The sequence below is a fragment of the Balaenoptera acutorostrata genome, chromosome 1, assembly GCF_949987535.1.
Source record: "Balaenoptera acutorostrata chromosome 1, mBalAcu1.1, whole genome shotgun sequence".
NCBI classification, from domain to species: Eukaryota; Metazoa; Chordata; class Mammalia; order Artiodactyla; family Balaenopteridae; genus Balaenoptera; species Balaenoptera acutorostrata.
In genome coordinates, this window is record NC_080064.1 from 165,946,421 (window position 1) to 165,974,399 (window position 27,979).

At 36.4% G+C, this 27,979-nt stretch overlaps 1 protein-coding gene across 12 annotated transcripts in view; it reads right to left on the minus strand.

The window, feature by feature from the left end:
* Nucleotides 1-287: 287 nt before the first annotated feature.
* The window catches only part of ENAH (ENAH actin regulator), a 160,684-nt gene continuing 132,992 nt past the window's right edge, over nt 288-27,979 (minus strand). For 3 of the 12 annotated variants that reach the window (XM_057548423.1, XM_057548414.1, XM_057548434.1), the window contains 11 exons: nt 23,280-23,584; nt 21,288-22,070; nt 19,012-19,316; nt 17,924-18,069; nt 17,709-17,766; nt 16,390-16,438; nt 12,746-12,812; nt 9,971-10,033; nt 6,731-6,809; nt 3,873-3,930; nt 288-3,305 (listed from right to left, as the gene is read on the minus strand). In XM_057548423.1, the coding sequence (XP_057404406.1) occupies nt 3,268-3,305; nt 3,873-3,930; nt 6,731-6,809; nt 9,971-10,033; nt 12,746-12,812; nt 16,390-16,438; nt 17,709-17,766; nt 17,924-18,069; nt 19,012-19,316; nt 21,288-22,070; nt 23,280-23,584 (1,951 nt within the window). In that variant the 3' untranslated portion in view covers nt 288-3,267. The remainder of the gene's footprint in view (nt 3,306-3,872; nt 3,931-6,730; nt 6,810-9,970; nt 10,034-12,745; nt 12,813-16,389; nt 16,439-17,708; nt 17,767-17,923; nt 18,070-19,011; nt 19,317-21,287; nt 22,071-23,279; nt 23,585-27,979) is intronic. The other 9 variants (XM_007167212.3, XM_057548459.1, XM_057548439.1 and 6 more) reach the window with 5 other exon arrangements.

Genomic DNA, 27,979 nt, shown 5'->3' on the forward strand with positions numbered 1-27,979 from the left:
TCTTGACTGTAAGACACTGTACCAAGCTGGGCCGAGAGAAAATAAGAACACACAGGGAACACCCAACAGCTATTTCAAGCAAAAAGTAGCTAGATACATGATCACATATTCCCTTTGTATACATTACTTACTTAGTATTTATGACTTATGAAATCTTTAAAGAATAGTGTTGGTATGTAAACTTTAAGTAGTGAAGTCATGGACTTTAAAGAGTGTTTTTTTACATTCAATCCAACTTATTTTAGAACAGATTATGTCAGAAGATTATCTAAGTGTCACAAACAAGCAACACGTATATACTGCAATTTTATTTCAATCGCACAAACGAAGTTAGCATGTAGGAAATTTAAATGAAACAGTACGGTAAAAATAGCAGAGAACCAAAAACTCTAATAAGGAAGTACACCTAAAGCATGAGAATTCAACATTCATTAGTGTTTCATCTTCAGTTTTGATTGACACTTGATGCTTGCAAATTTTGAAACAAACTTTGAGATCATGATGACTATTCTGAAGAGATTTCAGCACCAGCACTAAGATTTGTACATTCAGTTGGTTTGCAATTGACTTGTTAGCCATTTACATAGTGTATAGTACAGATTTGTCACAGGTCAGATCACAGTGTTGAAGGAAAGAAGTACCTTCCTGTAATTAGAAAGGATCCCCTAAACTGCACTCAGCTTAAGACATCCAATGTACAAGAGCACGAAAACCATCATAATATTGTGGCCCCAAGGAACATAGTTTCGATAAGGAAAATAACCAAAGCTTCTGTTTCCCATTTTAATTACTGAAATCTCTAACAATGACAAAACTGTCACATAGGACAGCAAATGTATACAGTAATTCAATCAAACTTCTTGGAAAGAACACATTTAGCAATCTGGGATAATGCAGAATGACAGGAAATAAAACGTGATTCAACACTTGTTCTTTTTGTCATTTTACACAGACATCATGTGAATATTAGACCAAGGCACAAAACGTTTAGTGCATAAACCAGTTTCTTTTTTAAGATCTAGCATTTTTACCGGAGTCTTTTATCTTACTTTGGACCACTTGTACCCAGTACTCTATCCTACTATAGACCGTTTAACTTAATCAACAAAATCAAAAGTGATTTCTGACCAGATTTATGGGGGACATAAACATTTGTATCATCAAAGTGTTTGCACAACCAAAAGTACAACAATAAAGATGAAAATGCCTCCTATTTCTTTTAGAAAGTAGTACTTCATAAGCTTGCTGCATCTTTAATGTCTTCACTATTGGATGACAATGAAGAGTTGATAGAAAAAAAGAACTGTATACTTGAATTATGATAGCTCATCCATCACAGATCTAAAAATGAAGTTTCTACAGAAACAGGAACTATTTTAACAAGGGAAAAAAATTCCCTCATTCAAACCTCTTTGAAGTGGTAATGGCTGCAAACTTGCGGCGCTTAGAAAACTATGCTATCAACAAGTTCCGTCTTATGAACTTAGATTAAGAAATCTAGAAAGCAGATGAAAGTGGATTATTTCTTCAAAATTTTAGTAAAACTACTGATAATCAAAGGTTTCAAAGCAAATATGGCACATAACAACTCAAGCATAAATCAAGATGGAGAGCCTGGAGAATTGTGATTTCCTAAAATTTCAAAAAATTCTATCATTGCAACATACAGGATTTCTCCCCTATTTTAATCTTAGAAGTTTCAAAGAAAAGGGAGTGGATAACATACACACACGTGAGTGCCCACACAAACACGCACACACGCACGCACACGGTGGTAAGTAGAGTATCTAGTTCCTTCTTCCCACCACCTAAGTCTCACTTTATTTATTAAAAGAAAATTATGCAGGACCCCCCCTCGTTGTTTTCCCTTTATCTAATGATTTCTGTGACCTTAATTGCTGCCTGCCATCATTGTTACTTTTCTAGTATTTCAACATAACAAGGTTCAAAAGCAGCTTTGTAGTCAGGAATGTGTACCTGGACACCTGTATAACTGCAGGGCGCCTAGGTAATAACAACTGCCCAATTCAGGGATGGAACTTTTGAGTTCCACACTAAGATGTAATTCATGTGAAGCTCAGAATCATGTTTCAGACCACTGAACTTACTCAAGTTAAAATACAAATAGCTGAAGACATGATGTAAAAGATTAAGTACTTGGTGCTGTTAACATATTTACCAATTAAAGTCACAAAATATTCATTATTATTCATGCAGATAACTGAGAACGAAGATAGTGCAGAAATTAACTTTAAATAAAAAATTATTCCTTCCCTTCCTCCCGCTCCCCTATACTCTACAAAATGTTTTCCCTGGGACTAGGCCTTGAAAAGGCCACTACATATTAGTTTGACATGCATTACTGTCTGCAATTTAAAAAGCTAATTTTGTGGTGGTTGTAATTACATTATAAAAATGTCCACGTGCATAAATCTAAAAAAGGTTGAAAACCTACAGTGAATCTACAATATACTGTTTTACATTTGACCACTGGTTTGTGTTATGTAGGAGTCACAGATTTGGTAAAGCATTGTAACAATTTAGGAAGGCATCTAAATCTTTAAATTCTGGACAAATTTTATGTTTGAATCTACAAAATTGCATGAAGGCTAAACTCGAGAGACTTCCTATCATTCTAAAATTCCTCACTCCGAACAAATCATTTTTAGGACACTTTCTTATAAATATCACCCTTTGAAAGCACATATAATTTCATTTGTTCCACATTTTATGATCTTAACCTACATAGGGCTGAACTCAATTATTCACGGAATATCAAATATGATAGGAAGACAAACCTGAGAGAAACATTTACAATACAATAGCATAACTTGCTAAATTCCTCATCACCATTCTCTGAAAAAAAATTCTCAAGCCTTTTTCCTCTTTATTTTAGCAATGGATTGTGGAAAACGTGCGATTTTCTCTTGACATGAAAGTATTTCAATGCACGGTGATCTTGCCTGATGGATTCAGTATTTTCTGCATAACTGATACAGGAACTCCTATATGACTCTCCTCCATCCCGTTGTAAAGGTCAGAGAAAAGCAGAAAACTGAGGGAAACAGCTTATCGCCAGAGTAGTAATGTCTGAAGGCTTTCAAAGTATGTTGGTTTTTCCCTCCTTCCGACTGTTTGTCTCCATTTTCTTCTTACAGCTCACAAGATGTAAGTAAGGGTTTTGTTGTTAACACAGTTCTTCTTTGTAGGTTTTTTTTTCTTTTCCTTTCTCCAGATTAAAGTCCTATCTCTCCTTAGTTTGATTCTCTATGCAGTATTTGACTTGCTCAGTTCCTGCCTGATTGCTGGGTAGGAAAAGGAAAAATATTAAAAGTAAATATAATGATAAGGTAAAATAAATGCGTGATTCATTCTTAAGAAATCTTAACGATTGTATTCAAACTCACAGTAATAAGAAGACACACTGATCTTGCATCTTTCATTGCAGAAATCTTTTTCTTATTTTTACGAAGACCACACTAATTTCTATATATTTATATATTCTCTCCATTTTGTACACAAAATGAAAAGACCGATTTTTGGTGCTTAAAACAAGAGGTCAGTGGGATGGGATGGATGAATAGAAGTAACCTAGAGAAAGACTTGTTCACCTAGTTTTCCATCTAATACTACTCAACACCGGAAGCTTAGGAATCTTGCTTACCCCTATTTTCACAAATAATTTCCATTATATGAAGGAGACAGAGCTCCTCCCTGACATCCTAAACCAAGTAAAGGGCAGGATAATATGGAAAAGTAATTGTTTTATGCCCTCAAGTAATAAACTGGGTATTTCTTTATTTGCATTTTCTTTAAAATGGCTATTCTTGAACATCACTCTATAAGGGTAGCAAATTTGTTTAGACACTCACCATCAATGAGCTCTTCTTTTAGCTTAGTTAATTCTTTTCTCATTTCATCTAAAATGTCCTAAAATATTAAGAGAAAAACATCAGAAATACAGAAAAAAAAAACTGTTAAAAAGATTCTTGCTCACATAAAATTTTAAGAATGTATGAAATATTATGTATGTTTTTTTGTTTCCAGAGTCACAATTTATGTCTTAGAAGATTAACCTTGGTAAAATTTTGTTTTAATAGTCTTTGCTTCCCAATCTTTGCTTATTCTAGCTTAGCAAAATATGAAGCAGAATGTTTTCTAAAACTAAAATAATTACTTGGTCATCCAGTGAAAGGTATGATTCAGATAATTTCTAGAAAACGTAATGGCTCTGCTTTTAATCTAGTCTTCTGGGAGCTGTCTAAGAGGTAACACATAAAGAAGTTTCAAGGAAGAAGACACGCGAACTGGACAATCAGCGCTTGGCAAATCTGTCATCTGGTCTGAAGTATGGGGACTCCTTAGGAATCACCAGAGCTGCCAAACTAAATTTCAAGGAATCTAGGATTCCCCTGGAGGGCCCTCAGGGGCTGCCCTAATAGGTGGGGAAGGAAGAGGATTGGATCCCACTGGACGTGCACAGTCCAAGAAGCCAGGGACCAGCCACACATAGCTACTGAGCACTTGAAACGTGGCTAGTCTGAAGCGAGATGCATTGTAAATGTAAAACAGACACCAGATTTCAAAGATTTAGTATGAAGAAAGTAATGTACAATGACTCATTAGTAATTTAAAAATACTGATTATATATTGAAATATTATTTTGGCTATATTAGGTTAAATAAAATATATTAAAGTGAATACCACCTGTTTCTCTGTATTTAATGCGGCTACTAAAAATTTAAAGTACTATGTGGCCCGTGTTATAGTTCTAGTTAATAGTGATGTTCTGGACCCTCCTTCCTCTATGAAAACCAATCCATCTTTACATATTTTGCAAAATCTCTATTTATAAAGTTCAATTTGAAATAATAGATACCCCTTAGTTAAAAAATGAAGACTGTGTAATATGAAAGCTAAAAGGGCTAATAAGGTGACACAATTTTAATGGGTGAAAAATAGCTATCCTTTGGAAGGGTTAATTTCTAATTATTTGACTTTCTTTAATACTGCACACACCTCAGGTAAAATTAAATTGCTCTGTGTTTAAGGTTCATTTTTTAAAAAAGCTTTTCACGCTTAAAATAAGGTTGAAAACTATCAATTAGTTTAATTCCTCCATTTTCCAATGAGGAAACTGATGCACAGAAGTTATTATATGGACTAACAGATAACCTTTTTCAAATTAACTTAAAATCAGTCCTAAAATCAAATCTATCCTCTCTTCTAGTCCCCTGCTTCAGATTGCCAAGAACCTACCATATTTTAAATGTGTGCAAGTGCTCCATTTTAAAATGTTTTTCAAGAAAAGAAAGCCATGTTTAACACACAGGAAACAAGGGCTTGATTATCAATGACCACATGCTTTTCAAATTACGTAACTCAACTGAACTGTTCAAACAGCTCTGCAGATAAAAATTAGGTTGATCTGAAATTGTTAGTATTTGCCTCTTTAATTCCTATTTAACTTTTACTTTGAACTCATTATTGCAACATTATTGGTCCCTTTTTAAGCCCCACTCAAACTTTGTTGGCATTTTAAAAAATGAGTGATAGAATGGGGAAAGCGGACTCGGAAGAAAGACTGGGTTCTGATCCTGACTGTGGGACTGAGTAAATTTAACTTCTCTGAACCTCAGATGTGCACAACTTGAGTACAAACACTATGTTATCTGACTACTATGAGGATTAGGAGACAATGTCATGCTAATAACCTAGCAAATGCTTAGCACTGAAGTCCGCCAGACAGTCAATAAATGCCTGTTACAGTGATCTGTACAACTGTGATTTTCAGAGGCTACCCTGAAGTGCAGGGTAAGAAGACAAAGATTAAATTTTTCGCTACAGGCACATCTGTACTCAGGTCTGCAAAGCTGATAGTTGTTTTACTAAGATGTCCTGCTTTCCATTTCAAATCTTTTAAACACCACCATTTAAAAAAAATTATTTACCTCTTCTAGAAATAAGATAGTTCAAGGTTCCAAAATCACCTATTACTCCTTCCATTTTTTTTCTGTGTATATAGGTATTAAATATAATGCATATGTATCCAAAATATGAACAATATCTTTTTCCTTTTTATAAAATTGACATAACTGTTCATACTGTTGGTTACCTGTCTGTTTCACCTAATGTGGGCAAGTGTTCACAATTCACTATTCAGTATTCTCAGTTATGGTTCCTTAATAGCTGCAGAGCCCTCCTCCACACTGTATAGTGACATACTTCTATCATATTTTCTTAGCATAAATTCTTCAAAGTGAAATTGCCGGGTTCAAAGGTAAATCATGTATTTTTAAGGCTTTTGGTTTGTTTTCCCAAACTGCTTCCTAGAAAGCAGAAGTATGTGAGGTGAGAGTGCCCATTTTCCTCACATTCTTGCCGAAACCAGACTTGGTGGGTCCATTTTGGCTAATGATAAGTGAAAAGTGCAACCCCATTTTTTTTTTTAAGCAATTGTACACGATTCACTTACATTTAAAGTTTATAATATACCATTAAACCACTGCCCCTACCCGCCGCCACTGCTGGCACTTTATGCAAACTTATGAACCAAAACATGAGGATTTGAAAAAAATAACATAGTACGAATGCCACTGTTTAACTTGTGTAAAAAATATCTACTCTATACTCTTTTCAAACACATTCGCAACCTGTCAAGTATATGCACATGGGATATTTTTAAAAAAGAACAAGTACAAATAAAGGGAAGCTGCCACTGGTCGCCCACCTGCTTCAGCCTGTCATAATCCAGTCCCTCCGTCTGGACTCCGTTGGCACTGGGCTGTGACGAGGGTGCAGATTTTGGTCTGTACAAATGAAATTTTCAGGACAGGTAAATAACGCTTAGGATATTTAATGAGTTCATTAGTAATTGCAAACTTACCAACCCAACACCAGATTGAAGTACATTGCTTAAAACAAGAGTTAAAAAGTTAATTGTCCTAATAGTTGCAGAACTGATAAGAACATATGAAAGTATTTATCACTTTTCTCAGTATTATCAGTTATTTGTAAAGAAATCAGAAAAAGGTGATAAGATGACGAGACTTCTCCAGTAGAGGACAACACTCTCTGGGCACGAGGAGGGTAGCTGGGTAACATGTGGCATGGTGATCAGGACAGACGGGAGGCCAGCTGCAACATCGCAGCCCAAGTAAAACAATCATGTTTTCTCCTTTTGAAACTGTACATTATCTACTAACTATCTGGCAAACCAATGAACAGGAAATTATAAAGACTTGAATATTTCACTCTACATATATCAATTTACAAATTCTATGCAGGGAGAAAAAATATTTAATGAGTATGATTTCTTTGTATGTGTTTTATTCCGTTTTAAGCATCAAAACAAATAAGGATATTTGAAAAATGATTATTAAATTAAAAGTATATTCATATCCAATTGGCTATGTGGCTATTTCCTGATGAAGTTTTTATGAAGATGCCATCTGAATTGTCATCTAACTACTTCCATAAACTTATTTTATTTTTTTAAAAGGAAAAGGGAGGGGAATGCCACACAGAAGCAGATGGTCAATTACTATTGCACTTTCAAAAGTTTAGCTTTTGTTAAAAATTTTACATGAGGAAATAAGTCTTAAGTATTAGGTATATTTTTATCAAGTCAGTCAGTCATGGCCCCCTCTCCAATTCTGGCAATGAGAGAAAATACTAAGCGGAAAATCCAGAATTTTAATTGGATGGTCCTTTATTTTCAGGTTTAGTATATACTAAGTGGCTACTCTTTAAGGGTCACAAATCAATGCAAATGAAAACCATTAGTCAGGTCATATATTTCCAACTTTGCAGAGTAATTTGAACCAAGATTCAATAGGTATAATAACTTTTTCAAACTTATAATTCTTGTAAGGCATATTTATACTTCAAACCCGTAGGCACTGTTTGTGAAGATGAAATATTGAGTTAATCTGCTTTAATATCAAATATATGACAACTTGAAAGATTGTTGTGAAGGAAGTCAAGCAATTTTATTACATACCTGCTGCTATGTTTATATGAACAAGAAAAATAATAACTTTCAGAAAACCTCATTCAAGAGGCACTGAGCTAGGCCCTGGGTTGGATAAGAAGATTTACGTGACATACTTCCTTCCCTCTTGAGACAATACACCTTTTTCACTTTGCTGAGGCTACTTAATTCCACAGTCAATTCAGACGTACTGAGATCCACAGTGTGCAAGTCACAGTGCTCTGGAGAGTCTGGTCTATACAGTCAATATTCATAAAGGTTGACATACTGTGCATTTCATTTACCCATAGTGTCCATTCCTGCTCTCCAGAAGTAAATTATTATTTATTCTGCTTTTCTTTTACATTTCACATTTAACTGGTACAAACTAGCTAACTGTTTTCTCCTAAACTTATACTGAGTTGGCCAAAGAGTTTGTTCGAGTTTTTCCGTCAGGTTTTTTTGTAAGACGTTACAGACTTATCCCTGAAATTCATGTGAATAACTACGGTCTGCTACTTAACCAGGCGGTATGTTATGAATATATCCATATTTAATAAACAATGCAAAGAATTATTGTTATATAATAGAAAATTGTGGAAACATGCAATTTTTAAAAACTTTAACTCATGCTAACATGCAATCCACCTCCACCTCCACCACCACCACCACCACCACCACCACCGTGATAATTAACTAAAGGGGGGAACTTTTCATACTGAAGGAAAGACGTAATCACCACTTCTCAAAAAAGGCTTATCAACATTATCCCAGGGGGCACTACGTATGAAAGCAGCAAGGTAACTGAGAAGATTTACAACAGAAAATCTCGTTGTTAAATGCTACTTTTCTATGTGCTAGCAAATTTTCTAAATAAGTCTTTTGGTCAAAACAATTAAACCATCTCAAAAAAAGCAGGAGAAACTGTTTCACTATTGTATTATAAACACTTTATGCAGATTTAACTGGCTGACAAAATGAACTTACCAAATATTTTAATCATCTACGGCATGAAAAGAATTGTAGCTAATAACAATTTGGCCACACAGAGTCTGATTACAGAACTCCTTACTCACTGCCATAGACACCCCCTCCATATACTATTTAATTCATGCTCCCAGTAGACTTGATGTGTATTTTCAAAAATAGATGCATATAATAACATGGGTATGTCTCAGTTATTTCTAACATAAGGGTTTTTACCATAATTGATAACAAAAAAGGGGGATTCTCAGAGGTTTTTATTACTTTATAATGAGAGTGTTGCCTCTAGATACCTGCCTATAAAATAACTGTACTACAACTGTTTAAGTCTCTATTCTGCCAAATTAATTCTAAATATGGCTTAAGCACTTGAGGATTTTAAGAAATTGTCAATTTTTTTAATTAAGAAAGAAATACATGGCTCATATCCTAAGTTTTCTTAATTAAAAAAATGGTATAATAATACTCATCCTAGAAAAGAAATAATCTCAAGGATGTTAGATGTTAGGTTGTTAAAGATACTCAATATACTGCAAAGTATGTAGGAAATAGAGATTTTCCTCAAATAATAGATTATTCACAATTGTGGCTATAATACTATCCTGTGTTCCAGTGACAAACAGTACAGGATCTTCTATTCAACTTTTTAAAGCCTTGACTTATAATCATAAAGAGAACGGCCTTTAAAATAAAATGCAAAAGCTACAAATACTCTAGATATATGAGGCCTTAGATTCCCACGCTAGTATTTCTGATATGTTTATCATTTATATTTATCATAATCCAAATATAAACTGATGGTGGGGAAATGAATACTATTAATCTATTAATTTTTCTCATTAAAATCGCTCAGAATTTTTTAAAAAAGTGTTCTAAATACAGCTAAATATGAAAGACTCGATCTTCCTACATCTCTCCCTTGTGGTGATTACCAATCCATGTAGAAAAAGCTCAGCCCTATCCTGAACATATTATTTCAAAGTCTCAAATCACAAAGTCACATCAGGATGATACCTGTGTAATGAATCATAGGACCTGCTGTCAAAAACAATCTGATTTTTCCTTGGAGAATCCCGTCTATGAAGGGGAAAAACCATTTAAAGGGGTATACAATAGAACTTTAAAAATTAATTCTCATTATGTTACTGTTTTATAGGTTTTTAGTTATAGCAAACAGAAGAAGAACTAAAGGAGTCCATTAACTTTAAAATAATTGTTTTTTCCAATTAAAAAAAAATTATTTGGAGACTGAGTCTAGTTATATGAGGACACTGTTTACTTGACAATTATAGAGAATTTTTAAAAATCATTAAGCAATAGCTACTTTTATAGACTGCAGACATAGTAAAATCTACCTATACAAAGATTCAACAAGTACCAGACACAACCAAAGACATTTCCATTAGAGTGAATATAAATAAAACTAAGGGCTCAAATAACACAATAAAAATCACTATAGCTTGAAGTATACATAATTAACTCTTCTTAGGAGGCACATAAAGAACTTTTTTTCCATCTTGAACACAAGATCTGTAAGCTCTTAATAAAAACCACAAGAAGAATTCACAAACTTTCCAATGTTATGTTCCAGTCATGATTTACAGCATTTTTAACTACAACACTCTTGCTTTTATTCTGACATCTTCATTTAATAAATAATAGCATAATGCAATATCTCATGTATATTATAGGATATTAATCCATCTTATCACTAACATAATTTTGACATGGATATTCAGAAGAGAAATGGGTATTTTCAGTACTGTTCAAGAATAAAGTGTGCTTAAATAAAAACAAAAAATGGCCAATATACTTGCTTTCAGAAGGAACGGGGTAAATAATTTAGGAAGAAAAGCAATACAGTTATTCGTCTTTTAAACATATTTTAAAAATCTTTTATGGTTTAAAACTGCTCGCAGTGAAATTTTAAGACATACATATCAGTGGTTGGATCAAATCTATCAAAAGGGATATGAGTGCTCAGGAAATAATCGGAACGTCTATTTTGGGAAGAGAGAGGAAAACTATCTACCAGAGCTAGAACATCATTACAATACACTACTAGATATAAGAACCCATATTTGACAAAATATTTTTTTAAATGGTGATGCTTAGAGCACTTATTTAAACTTCCTCCAGAAGTCTGAAAAATCTCTGAAATAAAATTCTTTCCTTCATTAAATGAACCCACCCACATCAAGGAACACATACATTCCACCTGGAGAAGCTTTTCCATGTCCTTTCTAAGATAAGACCTTTGCCATGAATTTAAGTTTAGCTTTAGCCCAGCTCACTACAGAATCCCTATCAATGAGGAAGGGATGAAAGTAGTGACAAAGGACAAGCGGCACGTCACAGTTCTGTTCTGATATGCACTGGATAAATGAGGCTTCGTAATGTGCTACTGAAGAAAATCTGAAACAACTACTGGAGATGCATTAGAAGGCCACATCAATTAGGTACTTGAGAACATAAATGTGCAATTTTTCTACTCTACTGAAAAAACATGTTCACCAAAAGCAATTCTGCCATTTTCTCCTAAAATCAAATATATTCATTTTTCAGTCACTTAGAAACTGAAAGCTTCTATACATTAAAAAAGGGCCCAGTTTCTTGAAACTGAAAGCTTCTATACATTCAAAAAGGCCCAGTTTCTTTGTGGAGCTTAAATAACTATGTCATCACCAAATCTTCCCACCAACAGAAAGAACCACACAAAAAACAAATCCAAACTTAGATTGAAGCTAACACACAACAGACTTGTGACAATATAAGATCTATTCTTGCATTTTTCTTTATTAGGTTTCTATAATTAGACTCAAGTTTACTTTTTATGAGGCAAAAATAAGGCAAATAGCTCAGAAAGGAAAGGCGAAAAAACCTTTTAGTCTCTAGATACATACCTTTCTCTGGAAAAAATATGAGTCCTTTAAATTGTCTCATAAACCAAGAAAAAGCTTCATCTATGTTTAAAGACCTATGATATAAAGTTAGCTATGACAGTAAAGTATGCCTGGCTAAGAAATACTGAATTTGCTTGATCATGCATACAAAGCCACTTGTAGAAACATGAATTAACCAGTCTTGTTTCTGAGCATTATCTTTTCTAACTCGATTATAATCAGAAGTTTCAACTGAAAAATAAATCTTTCTACTTTATAAATTCAAAATTTTAGGTTTTATTTTACTCTCTCTTAAACATTGTAGCTTTTTCTCTCCAGCTGCTTTTCAGTTTAAAACATAAGTTTCTTTCAAAAGTTCAATGTTGTTTATTGACAGGGATAATGGTATTGAGGTTATACAGGAGAATGTCCTGTTTCTTAATAAAAATGCTAAAGTATTCAGGCCGAAGCAGCACATATTTGCAAACTGCCTTCCACCTATTCAGAGAGAAGAAAGTGTGGATGTGTAGATATGAGTTCAAGCCAATGCTAGCAAAATGTTAATAACTGGTGAATCTAAGTGACGGGTACACAGACATTTGCTATACTATTCTTTCAACTTTTCTGCAGTTCTGAAATTTTTCAAAATAAAAAAATTGGAAGGAATAAAGCTATCTTAAAATTTCAGACAACCTGGGTGACAATAATAAACACAGGGTAGAATTTAGACAATTACTAATAAAAATACAGTGGGGCTTAGTGGTCGTCCAACAGCAGTAGGATTACAGATGTTTTATTTGCTCCTTTGTACAATTTCAGATCTACCATTCGAATTTTTTCTACAATAAAAATGAAGATTCCTTTTCAGGTACAATTCTAAAATAAAACTTAGGAAAAAAATTGATACCTGGAAATAACAGGTGACTTGCTGCCATTCATAGTACTTGCTCTTTCCCAAGGTTTTCTTGTCGGTTCTTTAAAAATAAAAGAACGTAAGTTATTAAATATCCTATATGCTCCCAGAGTTAGGTTTCTAATTTGTACCATTTCAGACCCCAAAATGAGAAGAAATTAATAAGTGTGACAAGTTTCCCTAGGAAGAACTTAGATTGTTAAATCTAAAATACAATGATTTTAAACACCAGATGGTAAGAAGTTTCTCTAATAAAGATAGGACAATAAGATTAAGGGTACGACAATTTTAATTAATTAGAATGGAATTGTGAAAATTATTTTAAATTAATAAGGATAGTTTAAATTTATTAGAATGGGACAGTATTAACTATACTCTTTTAAACTATTTTTAGTGCCAATGGTAAAACGAATAAAAAGAATCTTTAATGTGTTCATGTACTTCAATATTTAATCTAAATTCAAACAGTCCTCTTGCGAAAAAATTCAAACTCAAAATATATTTCAGAATCATCCGACTGTATTGTACTTCCTTGATTATCAAACAACCAATCCAATTCTTGGGACTTAGCAGACAACTCCAGTTAAATAAAGTTCCCTCTGAGCTTTTAGTTGATTGTGCTTTGAACCGTTTTTCTAATCTGGGCTGCCTCGCTGATGCCATCACTGGCCTCACTGGATGACCGGGTGAAATCTGGAGTGGAAGCTTGTCATGGAAGGATGAATCTGGGCCGCATGAGAATCAAGTCTACATACAAGTTGTGCAGAGTTTTAGCTAAAAAAACTGGTCTGAGTTCCAATGTAGCCCCTCAACTGGCCTATGCACATTCTTACTGAGGTAGCTTGTCCTCTTTTCAAACTGCACATATGTAAAACTAAACTTAAACTCTCAACTCAAACTCTGAAACACTGCTTTTGTTCTGGATTTCTGTTGCATTCAGTCACCTAGGTGTGAAACAAAGTCATCATTCATCTTGCTTTACTCCCTGTCAATCAATCAATGGTGACTCCTCCATCTGTATTCTAACAGCTAACACGCTCTCTCATTGACCACCACAGAGTGAGCCAGGGGACATCAGATAATCAGATGAGGAGGTCCACGACAGACAGAACCAGAAACACATCCAAGAGACATCTGCCAGAGGAGGGGAAAAGAGGGAAATCCTGAAGGACAACTGGACAGGCAGAGAATAGCCATTAGGACACTGTCACTAAAGAAGAGGCAGGCAAAGAGATGAAGAAATAATTCCAACATGATTAAGATGTAGCAGTTGCTACCATTTAACAGTTGGCTGACGTCCTTTCTCAATCAGCCAAACCAGAACTATCTTTTAATCTTCAGAGAGCGCATCTGGTTTTGAGGAAGAGCAGTTCAGTTTGGCTCTGCAGATAGTGAGGCCGTGTTCCCTCTGAGGGGGGCTCCCGGTCGGTCTCAGGAGGAAGGACAGAGGCTGGGCTGCCTTCACCGGGTCTTTGGAAACACACCAAATCCTCACTGGCACCAGTTTCCCTATCTTGGTCCCCCCTGATTTCTACGTCACTCTGCTCACAACTGCAATTTTAATGTTCCTAGAACAGTTTCAGTTGATTGTCAACTCAATGCTTTGCAGGATGAAGTCTGAACTCCTGATCTTTTCATAAAAAGCTTTCAACATTTTACTTCTAACTTGCTATTCCAAACTTTCTCCCCCAATACTCCTCAAAAGGAACCCTCCATCCTAGTCAGGCAAGTCTACCTGATATTTCCTAGTCTCTTCCAGCTCCAACGCCCCATCTCTGCCCATGCCGTACCCACTTCCTGAAACAGCACCCCTTCCTCTACTTTCAGCTAAGGTAAATACTCTTTAAGGCAGGGTAAAATGTCATTTTTTTTCCTACAAAGACGACCCAGGTGACTCCAAACTATACAATCTCCTCCCTCTTTGACACATTACTTAATATTCAACATGTGGTCGTAAAAGATGAACTTTTCACTTGTGTGTATCTCATCATCCCAGCTGAACCATGGATTTCTTGTGCTTAGGGTGACTTTATCTTTCACTTGTCTTTGGCCTGTCAAGTGTCTGACACGTGGCCATTAGGGGAAAAAAAATTTTTTTTGACTGAAACAAGTGAAAAAAAAGAAGCCTCCAGACCTGCTGAATGAATCCTTAATTTTATAAACATGGCACACATGTGCAAACACACACACAAAAACACATGCAAAATCCATGCTTCAGTTTTCCATATTTTAAATAAGGGGATATATATTAGATAAGGAGTTCTTAACTGGAGTCCATAGATAACCCTCAGGGAATTCACGAATATTTTGCAATGGTGACCAATTTTGTATAAAAATATGATTCTTCCCTCCCTGGGAGAGGGTTCATAGCTCTTTTCAAATTCTAGAAGTTTCTGTGACCCCAAATTATAGTTGAATTCTAAAACATCTATGGTTTTAATAACAGCATGTATTTTGATTTTGGCTTATAGAAGATAAAGGTAAAATAAGTCACAAACCAGAGAATTTTTAATGAAGATAACATAAACTGATTTGAGTCCTATTCAGAGGAAAACTTATTCACAGTCACAATATTAATTATAATACAGCAATCAGACCTCTGAAGAGTCACTATTCAATAATGAGAATGAGTGGTTAAAGACAATTCCCTATAATGGATTCTTATGGCTCATTCTAGATATTAATTCATCAAACTCATCAAATTTACTTATGTCACTTCATGCCAAATTAGGTAAGGAGATGAACAGTCTAGTGCTTAGCCTTTAGTCAAATATGAAGAAATGACATGTACAATGTAACAATCTCATATTCTAAATACGGATATAGTTATCATTAAGTACCTCCAGTGAAATGTATTTTGTTAATATTCTAAGTAATATATTCTATGCCCAAGACTTCTCAATGTCAGAAATTTTACTGAATTCAAGAACATTTCCCAAAAGTTTTAAGGAGATTTTTTTCTATTATTTTTTTAGTTGAAGTATATAGTTGATTTATAATATTGTGTTAGTTTCAGGTGTACAGCAAAGTGACTCAGCTATACACACACAGATATATTCCTTTCCATTACAGATTATTACAATATAGTTCCCTGTGCTATACACTAAATCCTTGTTGTTTAAAATTTTTTAAGCCTTACAAATTAGAAGCTTTATTTCCTTGATTATCAATATTATGCAAATGAATGGCTAAAATGACGATTCAATGGGAGAATGTTTTGAGATAGACTTCAATGCTAGCTACATGCTCACATAATCCTTACCTTTAAGAATCAATGACTAAAAATATTTCCCTTTCATATGGATAACATATTTTTCCTTGTTTAAGTGAATAACTTCAAGTCATTAACAATAATATACATAGAATGTGCAAAAATCATGATTTTCAGAGAAAGAGTCATCAGAAAAAAACTTTGGATTTTAATAGATCTCCCAGTATCGGAAAGAAATTAACAGCTGCTTCTGGGGTCACAAAAGGTAGAGGAAAAAGTCAGTGCTCTCAAGTGTGAACAAAGAACTTGAACGTTTTAGTAACTAAGCAGTCACTTTATCCAAACATGGGGAAATGGGAAATTTTTAATTGAGGAGTGTTGATATTTACAGAAAGTTCATAAAGATTAAAATATATCTCGAACTTACCAGGTGTACTTGTTGAAGAGGCCTTAGAACTTACAGGCTCTGAATCTTCCTAAATATACAGAAATACATATTAATAATACCACATCTTCTAGAAACCTGTTGTAGACATTTGGTGTTTCATACTTTCTGCCATTTCCCACTTTTCCCTTCATCAATCTTTTCTCCCTTCTACACTAGTTTAGACCTTCTTCTTATCCTAGCACCTCCACCCCTGCGCCCACCCCCTGCCACTCCCCATGGCTCCTTTCCTCACGCGTCCTCATTGAGAGCTGTGCTCGCCAATGTGACTAAGCCAGATATGAGAGAGAGATCTGAATGGCATCAAAGAAGGCCAAATGCAGCAGGGAAAACAATTATACTGTTAAACACTAATATATAAAACAAATAAAGAAGAGTCTGCTCTCCTGAACTAGAGAGGGGGGCACAGCTAATAACCACAGGGCTCCTAGGGGAAACATTTGAAAACCGTGATTTACTCTAATTCCTTCATTTTAAATGCAAGGAAACTGGACTTCCCTGGTGATGTAATGGTTAAGAATCCGCCTGCTAATGCAGGGGACAGAGATCCGAGCCCTGGCCGGGGAAGATCCCACATGCAGCGGAGCAACTAAGCCCGTGCGCCACAACTACTGAGCCTGCGCTCTAGAGCCCGCGAGCCGCAACTACTGAAGCCCGCGCGCCTAGAGCCCGTGCTCCACAACAAGAGAAGCCACTGCAATGAAAAGCCCGCGCACCGCAACGAAGAGTAGCCCCCGCTCGCCGCAACTAGAGAAAGCCCGCGTGCAGCAACGAAGACCCAACGCAGCCAAAAATAAATAATAAAATAAATAAATAAATTTATAAATGCAAGGAAACTGAGACTCTAAGAGATTTAAAAAACCTAGTAAAAGGTCATTCACTCCTTCAATGGTAGGCTTGGGTACAGAATTAAACTCTAAAGGTGAGAATTTCAGTGCTTTTCCCCCAACTCCACACATTCAACCCATTTTACTAAGTAAGAATGCCATTAAAAATTTATAAATAATGCCATTTTTAGTATCTGAAGAGTTAAAAAGAAACAATTGTTAGTTGAAATTAATTAAGTTCAAACTAATCTTTGACACAATTTCCTGAATGAGCTATACTTGAATTTCACATTTTCAGGTGTAGTAGACTATTTTTATTTTTACTTATTTATTTTTTGCCTGCACCATGCAGCATGTGGGATCCTAGTTCCCCAACCAGGGATCGAACCCGCGGCCCTGCAGTAGAAGCACAAAGTCTTAACCACTAGACCGCCAGAGAAGTCTCCATGTAGTAGACTATTTTTATTAACTTACATTTTTGTCCTCTTTTTGTTCTGTTTCTATTGTTGATCCCTTTTCAGCAATTCTTCTCCTAGAAAGAAGGTAAATCAATTTTTTAAAAAGAACATCAGGTAACTTAGTGTAAAACTATGCCAAAAGGGAAGAACTGCATCTAGTTAAATTATACTTAGAATAAAAGTAACAAAATCCTCTCAATTCTGGACACATCCATATAATTTCTCACTCACCTCCTGGCCAGCAGGGCACTCATTTCTTCCATTAAACCACTGCCCCCTAACGGAAGGGGTCCATTTCCACGACCCGTATCTGTTTTAGATGAGGCCGCATTCACACCAATGGTATTCCCTCCGCTTGGGAAAGAGGCATCCTCCATCTTAATGAGAATATACATACATATTAAACTCCTATGTGGGACAATCCTATGTTTATTAATATATTACATTCAAAACAGAAGGATATATCAGCATTAATTTCAATAAAAACACCTAGATATTATTTTTTAAACTTTAAGGACCAATGGAGTAATTTTATATATCAGTTAAGTTTTATCAAAGCTAACATCACCAATAATGGGATAAAATGCTATCACATGTCCCCTTGTGTAATACATTGAAAAGGACATATTACGTTGGTAGTAAAACCTGCCCCCCAAAATGCATAACTCAAATCAAATCTTAGGGAAATATCAGATAAACCAAACTGAAGGATGATCTACAAAATAATTATATTGTTTTCCTCAAAATTGTCAATATCATGAATGAGGAGATTGAGGAAATGTTACAGATTAAAAGTAAAGAGACATTACAACAAAATATAATAGGTGATCTTGGAGTAGAAAAAAAATTGCCATAAAAGACATTATTGGACAACAGATGAAACTTGAATAGATTTGTAGATTATAGTATTGTATCGCTTGAATTTCCTGATTTTGATAATCATGCTGTGGTCATGTAGGTGAATGTCCTTGTTCTTACAAAATACATATTTAAGTATTTAGGGAAATAGGGGCAAGGTGTCTCTGATTTATTCTCAATTCAGACAAAAAGAGAGAGTGTGTGTGTGTCTGTTTATGCAGAAGGAAATATACACAAAGAATAATAAAGCAAATATGGTAAAATGTTAAGTGGTGAATGCTACAGAAACTCTATTATTCTTGCAACTTTAATTAAGTTTAAGTTATTTCACATGTTTTTTAGTCAATGAAGTTAGTAACATAGGGTTCATAAAATCAGAATACAATAAATTCAATGTTTTAGATACTGAGACAGAATAAGACATAACATAAAAAATACAATTAATTAGGAAATGCATTTACCCGTGACACTTTTCTAAGTTTTGCTCCAGCAATTGCAGCTGCAAGTCCAGTTAAAGGGCGATTGTCTTCAGACATGGATCCCGAAAAAAATCCAGATGCAGGGAGGGGAGGAGCAGGAGGTGGCGGGGGAGGAGGGGGCACTTGATTGGGAAGAGGTGGTGGAGGAGGTGGAGGCGGGGGCCCTGAGGACGGAAGTGGAGGGGGTGGAGGGGGTCCTGGGGGAGGAGGAAGTATGGCTGATGCCTGGGCAGGACCTGGTGGGAGTGGAGGAGGGGGTGGAGGTGCAGGTGGTCCCAAGACAATGCCTGAGAGAAAGAAACGTTAAGACCATCAACAACAGAGCTAAGTGACACTATCTTAGGAGGAAAAGCATGTAGAATGACATGCTAAATTAACTTGACTTGAACATTTAATACAAATTAATGAGTTTAATTTATCATAATATTTAACATCCAAATCAGTATTAAAAAAATACTAAAAATTAAGGCCAAAGTGTATAACTACTCCTTTTACTGTTAGAGCTTTATTAATAGAACTTTGCAACAGATCGTCTAAATTAGTTTCTTTTTTTGCTCACGGGCATTTGGTAAATAAACAAAATAAATGCTTATAAAATGTGGGACAGAGGCAGCATCCCTGAAAAGACAAATGAATGTATAGGATGGCAGTTAGTGCTGTTCAAAATAACAGACCAAAATAATCTGGGTAAACCTTAAGAGTTGAGACAATAAATTCTACGACAGTGAAAGCATATAGTTACTTGCTTTCCAAAGTGGCTGAATTGAGAACATGAAAGAAGGGTGGGTCCCAGGCTTCAATATATCAAAAATATTCCACATTTAAAAGCAATGTATAAAGAGAATTGAGAATCATTGAAGTAAAGGAATCTACTAGAACAAAGTAAAACCTCAAAACAACTATCAGAAATAATTAGGAGACATAGAATTTGAAGTACAGAAGACAGGAGTTAAGAGAGCAATGTCCAGATCTTGTAAAATCACAAAGGAGTGGGCAAGAACAAGAACCAGGAGACTGACCCTGTAGGTCCTCCCCCTTCCTTAAGGCTTAAAGGGGTATTTTAGGACAAATAAAATGTTATCTGCAAACTGGGTGGTAAGTTTTTTGAAACTGCTAACTTTGAACAGTTACACAAGCTGGAATCATAAATTGTTGGAAGAATATAGTGATGGGCTGCATGAGGGGTCATCAGAGCTCTGAGGATACAGGAGGTGGGCCTTTGGACTCTGTCAGGCTAACTGTGTCTCTCTTGCTCCAGAATCACTTTCACAATGATACTGAACTGCACCTACTAGAGTTGTGACTCAACCTTTAAGCAAATTCAGTAAGTCAACATGAAAAATATACACACAGCAATAACAAGCCCTTAAGAAGTAAGATTTTTTTTTTAATAAATGTTTTAAATCCAGACTATAACACCGTTCCTTTGTAAGTACAAATTTGTCACATTCCTTCCTGTAATCCTCGCTAAATCCTGTTTTAAAAGGGAGCGGGTTAAGCATCTTCTTATTTACTTATAGAACCAGGTCCTTCTCTACTTACAAATAATCCATACTTAGATTACATCCCCCCTCCCCTGTCACTGTGACAGCAAAGTTCAGGCATGGGGAGTGGGGGGATAACTGTAGAGGATGTTATCCTCTCCCAACTATCCCTTCAGCCTGCTACTTCTTGGAATTTTGGACCATGGAACCCTTTGGGGCACATATCAAACCTGCCATTCTCTCCACCCTTTGTGCAAAGTTGGGCTGCTCCCCAGGGCTTAGGGTGGCACCCATCCCTGGAAGTCTGATATAAGAAGCCCAATACGTACAGGAGAGGCCAAAACGAAATAGGGTCCAAGATCAGAACTGTCCCAGAGGAGACTCCTGGATGACAGGTCTGACGACTACAGTTGGGCACTAAATATAATCTCTGTGTTTCCCAGAAATTAAAGGAAGACAAGTTTGATTATATCAATATATTTATTGTGTGGATTAATGTATCAAGTAATGTTTTCCTAGCGAAAATGAAAAGAAACATACAGAGGCCCTTAAATACTGAATAACACTTCTGACTATGACACTGCAGAAGATACCCAAATCTAGTTCAATATGGAAACCCCTCATACTGATCCTCCAAATGCAATTAATCCAACAGAAAAGAACCCACCTTCGCCTTTTTCAAAACCATCCTCCCCATTCTTCTAGGCAATGAGAGCTGTGGACGGGTAACATTTCCAAGTGATTAGCTGTTAGTGGCAATAACGGAAGCCTTACCCTGCTGGGCTGGAGTCTCGGCCGGCTGAGAGGCTGCCTGCGAGCCTGGCTCAGAAGCAGAGGAGTCTCCCAGCACAGGGGTTAGAGGAGTCTCCACAGAGGCAGGGGCAGCTGCAGAGGGAGAAGGGAGAACACTAGGCTTGGATGAGGGAGTTGAGGCAACAGGGGTGCTTGGAGGAGGAGAGGCTTGAGATCCACAGTGTGAGAGTGGTGCGAGGGAAGGCGGTGGCAGCGCTGCTGGCCCTGAGGTAGGCGGTGGAGACACTGGACACGTGACAGAGTCGAGCAGCCCGCTGGGGGCCGCTGGTGATGGAGGCCTCTGGGGCACAGGAGAAGAAACGCAACCGGGGAGGACGGGCCTTGGACCAGTAGCTCTGCCTGGGGGGCTGCTAATCATTACTGGAGGAGACGGAGGGAGGGGCGAGAAACTGGAAGTAGACCAGGCACAGGGCTTCGTAGCTGGAGGTTGAGGAGAGGGTGTGTTCACAGGAGAAGAAGGTCGAGAGTTTTTGTTCAGAGGACGAGGAACTGTAGCGTAATGGGGAAGAACAGGGTGGAAGGCTGAACCTAGAGATGTTGCAAAACGTGTCGCGGAGTGTCGAAGAGGTGGTGTAGGGGGTGTGGAAGTGGGTGGCAAAGCGGTCACTACAGCGTAATCAGGAGTGGCCTCTGACACTGGAGCTGAGATGACTTTAGCATATGATGGAGGAGGTGCTGAAGGAGGCTGGCAACTGGCACACTCAGGAAGTGGAACATGAAACAGGGAGCTGTCGGAGGATGGAGCTGGACAGAGGTGGGAAGCAGCGGCGAAAGACAGGATAAAAAAGGAGAGAGAAAAAGGGAGCTAGTAAAGCCACAAAACCAGCATTCAGACAAAATGTACAAATGTAGACTACAGTTAGTACCAGAGAATAAGCACATGGGCAAATAACTAATTTCACCCCAAAATGTCTTAGCTTATAAATACATTTTGAGACCCAAAAGAGGACAAGTTTTCTTTTACTCTAACAAGTTGACTGATAAATTAAACTGATTAGCTTATTCTTTACAAGAAAAAGATCGTAGTCTTAATTTTCATTATTTCGTCCACTAAAAGGACATTAACATTACATGAATAAGACCACAAAGAAGAGTAAGCTTAGTTGTTTTTTTTAAAAAAAATAATAAAGAGAGAAACTAGCAAAAAGTTTATCATAAAGGGCTAGAAACCCCCAAATTCAATGTTTATTTGTGGAAAAGTTTTGTTTTGTTGGCCATAACCCCAGAAAACAATTAGGCAATCAAAAGCAAATGAATGAACTCAAAAAACAAACCAATCAACCAGTATTTAATCAACCCACGTTGAAACTTTAGATATAGGCCACATGGAATAAAATAATAATTCTTAAATCCTATAATAAATGTTAATTTTAATGAATGCCAAAATACCTCAAATTTTTAGTCATATCTTAACCCTTAGGTCTTTCAATAAAATTCCATCAGATTTAGTAATTTTTACTAATTTTTCACAATACTTGCATATATTTAAATTACTAGTCAGCTCTAGAGAGGATACTTTTTAACCTACTGTTTTTAATTCCTCCTTCAAAAACTTTAGAGTACAATCAAATTTCTGGAATGCTCCGGTATTCAAGACAATTCAAGCACTTTCAGAAGGGAAATATATTCCAAATTCATCTAATATAAAAATTTCCCATAAAAACACACTTAACACTTTATAGCCAATTTATAGGGAGTTAGAAGAATTAGAATACCAGAATAAAAATTTCCTGGAGCTTTCTTTAAGTCTCCAAGCAATAAAAGCAATAGAGAGAAATAAAAAGAAAATGTTAAAGTAGCAACAGCCACATATTTGTTCTAATTTCAAATCGTATTGCTTACTCCCAAGCACCTCAAATGTGAAATATTCCTTCTAATACACGAATACACAAAATGCCATCGCCATCCAAGCTCAAGACATCAGGAACACGGAACAATCTGTAAACTTCTTACCGGCATTTGGCATTCTTCGCTCTCGCTCCCATTCCAGCTGCTCCCTTTCTAGCTGCTCTTGCCGCTCTCTTTCTTGCCTCTCCCGGTCCAGTCTCTCCAGCCTCTCCCGCTCTTGTCTCTCCCGCTCCAGACGATCCTGACGTTCCCTTTCTTGTCTCTCTCTCTCCAGCTGCTCCTGTTCTAGTCGTTCCCTCTCCAGCCTTTCCCTTTCTAACCTCTCCCTCTCCAATCTCTCCCTTTCCATTCTTTCTCTCTCCAGCCTTTCCCGCTCCAGCTCCTTTTGTCGTTGCTGTTCTTGTAGTTGCCTGAAATTAAGAAATTAAAAATATGCAACTGTGGCTACTCACCATTAAAAACCCATTCTTTTCACAATGAACCTATGAGAACCTTATTTCTGATTTAAATACAAAGCAGTGTAGACCAGGCAATCAACATCTCTCCACGTGAAGAAAGACTATGTTAGATAGAGATGGCTTATGTTTCATATGAATGAAAATAATTTCTCTTATTAGGATCATTTTGGGCTGCTTCAGCACATTACACTAATGTCTCATTTTATTCTGTACTTTTCATGAATAAAGTGTTGCAAATAAATGAATAACTGAACATACCACTTTAATGACCAAGACATTATTTCAATCATTTAATGGAAATATCTCTAAGTTGTAATTACCTCCCTAAAACAACATCAAATTTTTACTGTATAAATTATATTTTATCATTTTACAAAATACAATGGCTAGTCACAGCACTAGCTCAATAAATGGTGAATGGGAAAAAAAAACAGACTTAAGAAATAAACTTTAAATCATATTAAGTCTCATATCCAGAGGTCAGTAAAATTAACATTTTGGCATTCATACTTCCAAACTTTTCCTCATGTAAAAATATGCATATAAACCTTAAAAACCAAATAAATTAGAATATGTCCCTACCACTTTGAAATCTGTTTTCTCCTCTCCCACTTAATATATTGTAAAAGGTATTCTAAGGCACTAAGTACAGTTTTGTATCTTTACTTTTCATGACTGAGTAGTATTCCATTGTTTAGGTCCATAGTTTAAGCAGTCTCCTATGGTACTATACAAGTTTGCCTAATACTATTACTGATACTACAATAAACATTTATCTTCATGTATCTTTGAACCGTTTTCTACCTGCTTCTTAAGGATCATCACCAGAGGCACAGATTTGCTAACTGAAAAGATACAAATATCAAGATTTTTGACACACGGTTCCAAATTGTCTTCAGGAACATAAGTCCAACAGTATATGAGAATGCCCACTTTCCTTTCCCCTCACTAACACTGAACACCATCACTGCTTTTAATCTTTGCTAATATGACTGATATCATATAACAATTTTCACTTATTTGATTACTTCTGAGGTTAAGTACTTTGCAATCTGTTTACTGATTTTTGTGTTAGTATTAACTGCACATGTTCTTTGACCACTTTTCTCTTGGGATAGTTAATATTCCATATTCACTTGAAAGAGTTCTTTTCTATATTAAAGATAATAACCCTTTGTCACACGTGTTAGTCATATGCATTAACTTTTATTACGGTTTTTTTATGTCTTTGATTTTTAAAGTTTTGTTTTGTAATATGGCTTTTAATTTTACGTAGAAAATCTAGTAATATTATTCCTTTATGTGATCTTTTTTTTTTTTTTTTTTTTTGTGTTGCTTCCAAATCATTTGTCTTTATTTATTTATTTTATTTTTGGCTGTGCTGGGTCTTCGGTTCGTGCGAGGGCTTTCTCCAGCTGCGGCAAGTGGGGGCCACTCTTCATCGCGGCGCGGGGACCGCTCTTCATCGCGGTGCGCGGGCTTTTCACCATCGCGGCCCCTCCCGCTGCGGGGCACAGGCTCCAGACGCGCAGGCTCAGTACTCGTGGCTCACGGGCTTAGCTGCTCCGCGGCATGTGGGATCTTCCCAGACCAGGGCTCGAACCCGTGTCCCCTGCATTGGCAGGCAGATTCTCAACCACTGCGCCACCAGGGAAGCCCGTGATCTGCTTTTGATATCCTTTTTAGGCAGTTCTATCCCACAGCAAGATTATATAATTACTAACACTTTCTTTTCATACTTTTATTTTTTACAATAAAATCCTTAGTTCATATGAAACCCATCTTGGGCTTGACATGTGAAGTAGTGACCTACATCACAGCACCTTTTATCGAATAGGTTATAGACCTAATTTAAGATGCCACCTTTACATGTGTTGACTGTTACTGAAGTTCCAGAATGTTTTGGAGCATATATCTATTTGTCTGGCGGAGTTTTTCTAGGTGATTCTGATATATAACTCTTTCCAGGTAAATTTTAGTATCACTTTGTTAAATTTACCCTTTCTGCCAAGACCTATGTTCTCAATTCTATTAACGTTTCATTAAATTTGAAGATCAGCTAGAAAAACATTCACATATTTTTATCTTCTTATCTAAGCAAGTATAGAATGTCTCAGTATTTATTCAATTAAAAATCTTCTTCAACTCTAGGACTTCAAATGATGACTACAAAAATCTCTTCGTGATTATATTATAAACCTGCAGAAGCCTCCTGGATGTGGCTCTATAACAATTTGCTTTTTACCTTTCATATATAATGTAACAGAGCATGAAAATGTCTCCAAGTATCCACCTGGACTTGAACAATTATCTTGCTATAAAAATTAACTCGCCCTAAGATTTAAAAAAAGTTACACTCATCTTACGCATGAAGTATTTCACAGCATTGCGGGGAAGATTAAATGAGATAATACCGCGACAGCTCTTTACTAAGTACCTGAAGCATAAGAACTCAATAAACGTTGAGCTATAGTAATACTTATTTGGAGGTTTCAAACTGAGACTTTCCCTGGACTGGCTAATAAACTGGCTGGATTCTGACTGGAGGCTGAGCTTCATGACAGAACGCGCGTGTTGCCCTTTGCTCCTCCCAACACTATCAATAAGCCAGGAAGACCTTTCCAGAAATCCCTCCCCTTCATGGTTCCTGAACTGACTATAAAACAAAGGAAAAGCCCAATCCCACTCCTGGGACAACAACACAAAGCTTCTCTCTGGACAGATCATCGTACTTCATCAGTGCAAGAGGAAAACAGAAGACACCTATTCTAGTGCTGATTATGGGCTGGCCACAAAGTTCGCTCGGATTTTTCTGTAAGATGTTACTGAAAAACCCAAACGAACTTTTTGGCCAACCCAACAGTTGCTGAAAATACTGACAACTAAATAATAAAATCTGATTTTTACGGTACAGTACTGATGACTTCATTATACCATTTGATAAATTAGAGGCCAAAGTTTCTGAGGGATAACAATATCACTGTAGGGATGAGGGCAAGAAATTAGGTATCTTCAGAAGAATATTTTTAATAATAAACTAGACGAAGTTATTATTATTGAATAACCTGCATCTAATGAATAAACTCAGCTAGGGCTTATATTACATTTGAAATATACAACATGCATCAAAAAATAAGAGCACACGAAATGTAATAATACTCTAAGCAATCTCTTGGGTCCAGAAGACAAAAGATATACCCAGGGGCTTCCCTGGTGGCGCAGTGGTTGAGAATCTGCCTGCCAATGCAGGGGACACGGGTTCGAGCCCCGGTCTGGGAAGATCCCACATGCCACGGAGCAACTGGGCCCGTGAGCCACAATTACTGAGCCTGCGCGTCTGGAGCCTGTGCTCCACAACAAGAGAGGCCGCGACAGTGAGAGGCCCGCGCACCGCGATGAAGAGTGGTCCCCACTCGCCGCAACTGGAGATAAGCCCTCGCACAGAAACGAAGACTCAACACAGTCATAAATAAATAAATAAAAGAATGTGAATTTCTTTAAAAAAAAAAAAAGATATACCCATATTATTCTAATTAGAATATATTTGAAAACAGAAGCTAAGGGAAAGTATTTAACTTTTAATGTAGCTGCACCAAGATCTATGATTAAAAAATCCAATTTATTAGGTCCTGTTACATTCCTGTGCCACCTCTTTCATTTTATTTTATCGAAGTAATACAAGCACATAGTTTTTAAGTTTATAAGAAAAAAATAGCAGCTCATTGTTCCAATCCTCCCATCCCAGTTTCCAATATATCAGAGATAATTACTATCAGTTCTTTTGGCTGTTTCTTTAGATATGTCAATTCTTTTGATTATTTTAACTTTATACATGTCTACTGACTTTTAAGATATCTCTTGTAACTCCCTCACCACACACAGGCTTTTCCCAATATAGTCATGGGAGAATACTGATTTCTGGTTAAATCAATATTCAGAGTTTACATTATGAATATGATAATGTAAACACTGTTCACAGCTGAACCACACTGTACTCTAAGACTACATCTCATTTCTTATCCAAGTTCTTAGTTTTTTTACCCCCAAGTTAATGGCTGCTTCTCTAGACCATATAATGCTTTTAACACAAAAAGTAAGCTTAAAGCACAAGTAGAAGGCCAGGTACGAGTAAAGTGAATCTGAAAGAATTATTAAATAATGGCATTTACAACTAGGGTGTCCTGACTTAAAAGACTGCTCCACACGTCATAATACTCTGGGTTTTCAGTCTATAAATAAAAAGAGTATCTACTGATGTAGGGAAAGAGCACAGTGCCAGAGAGATCTCCCAAGTTCATTGATAGATGATTGAAGTAGGCAGTTCATACAGCTGCAGGAGAGTCTGAT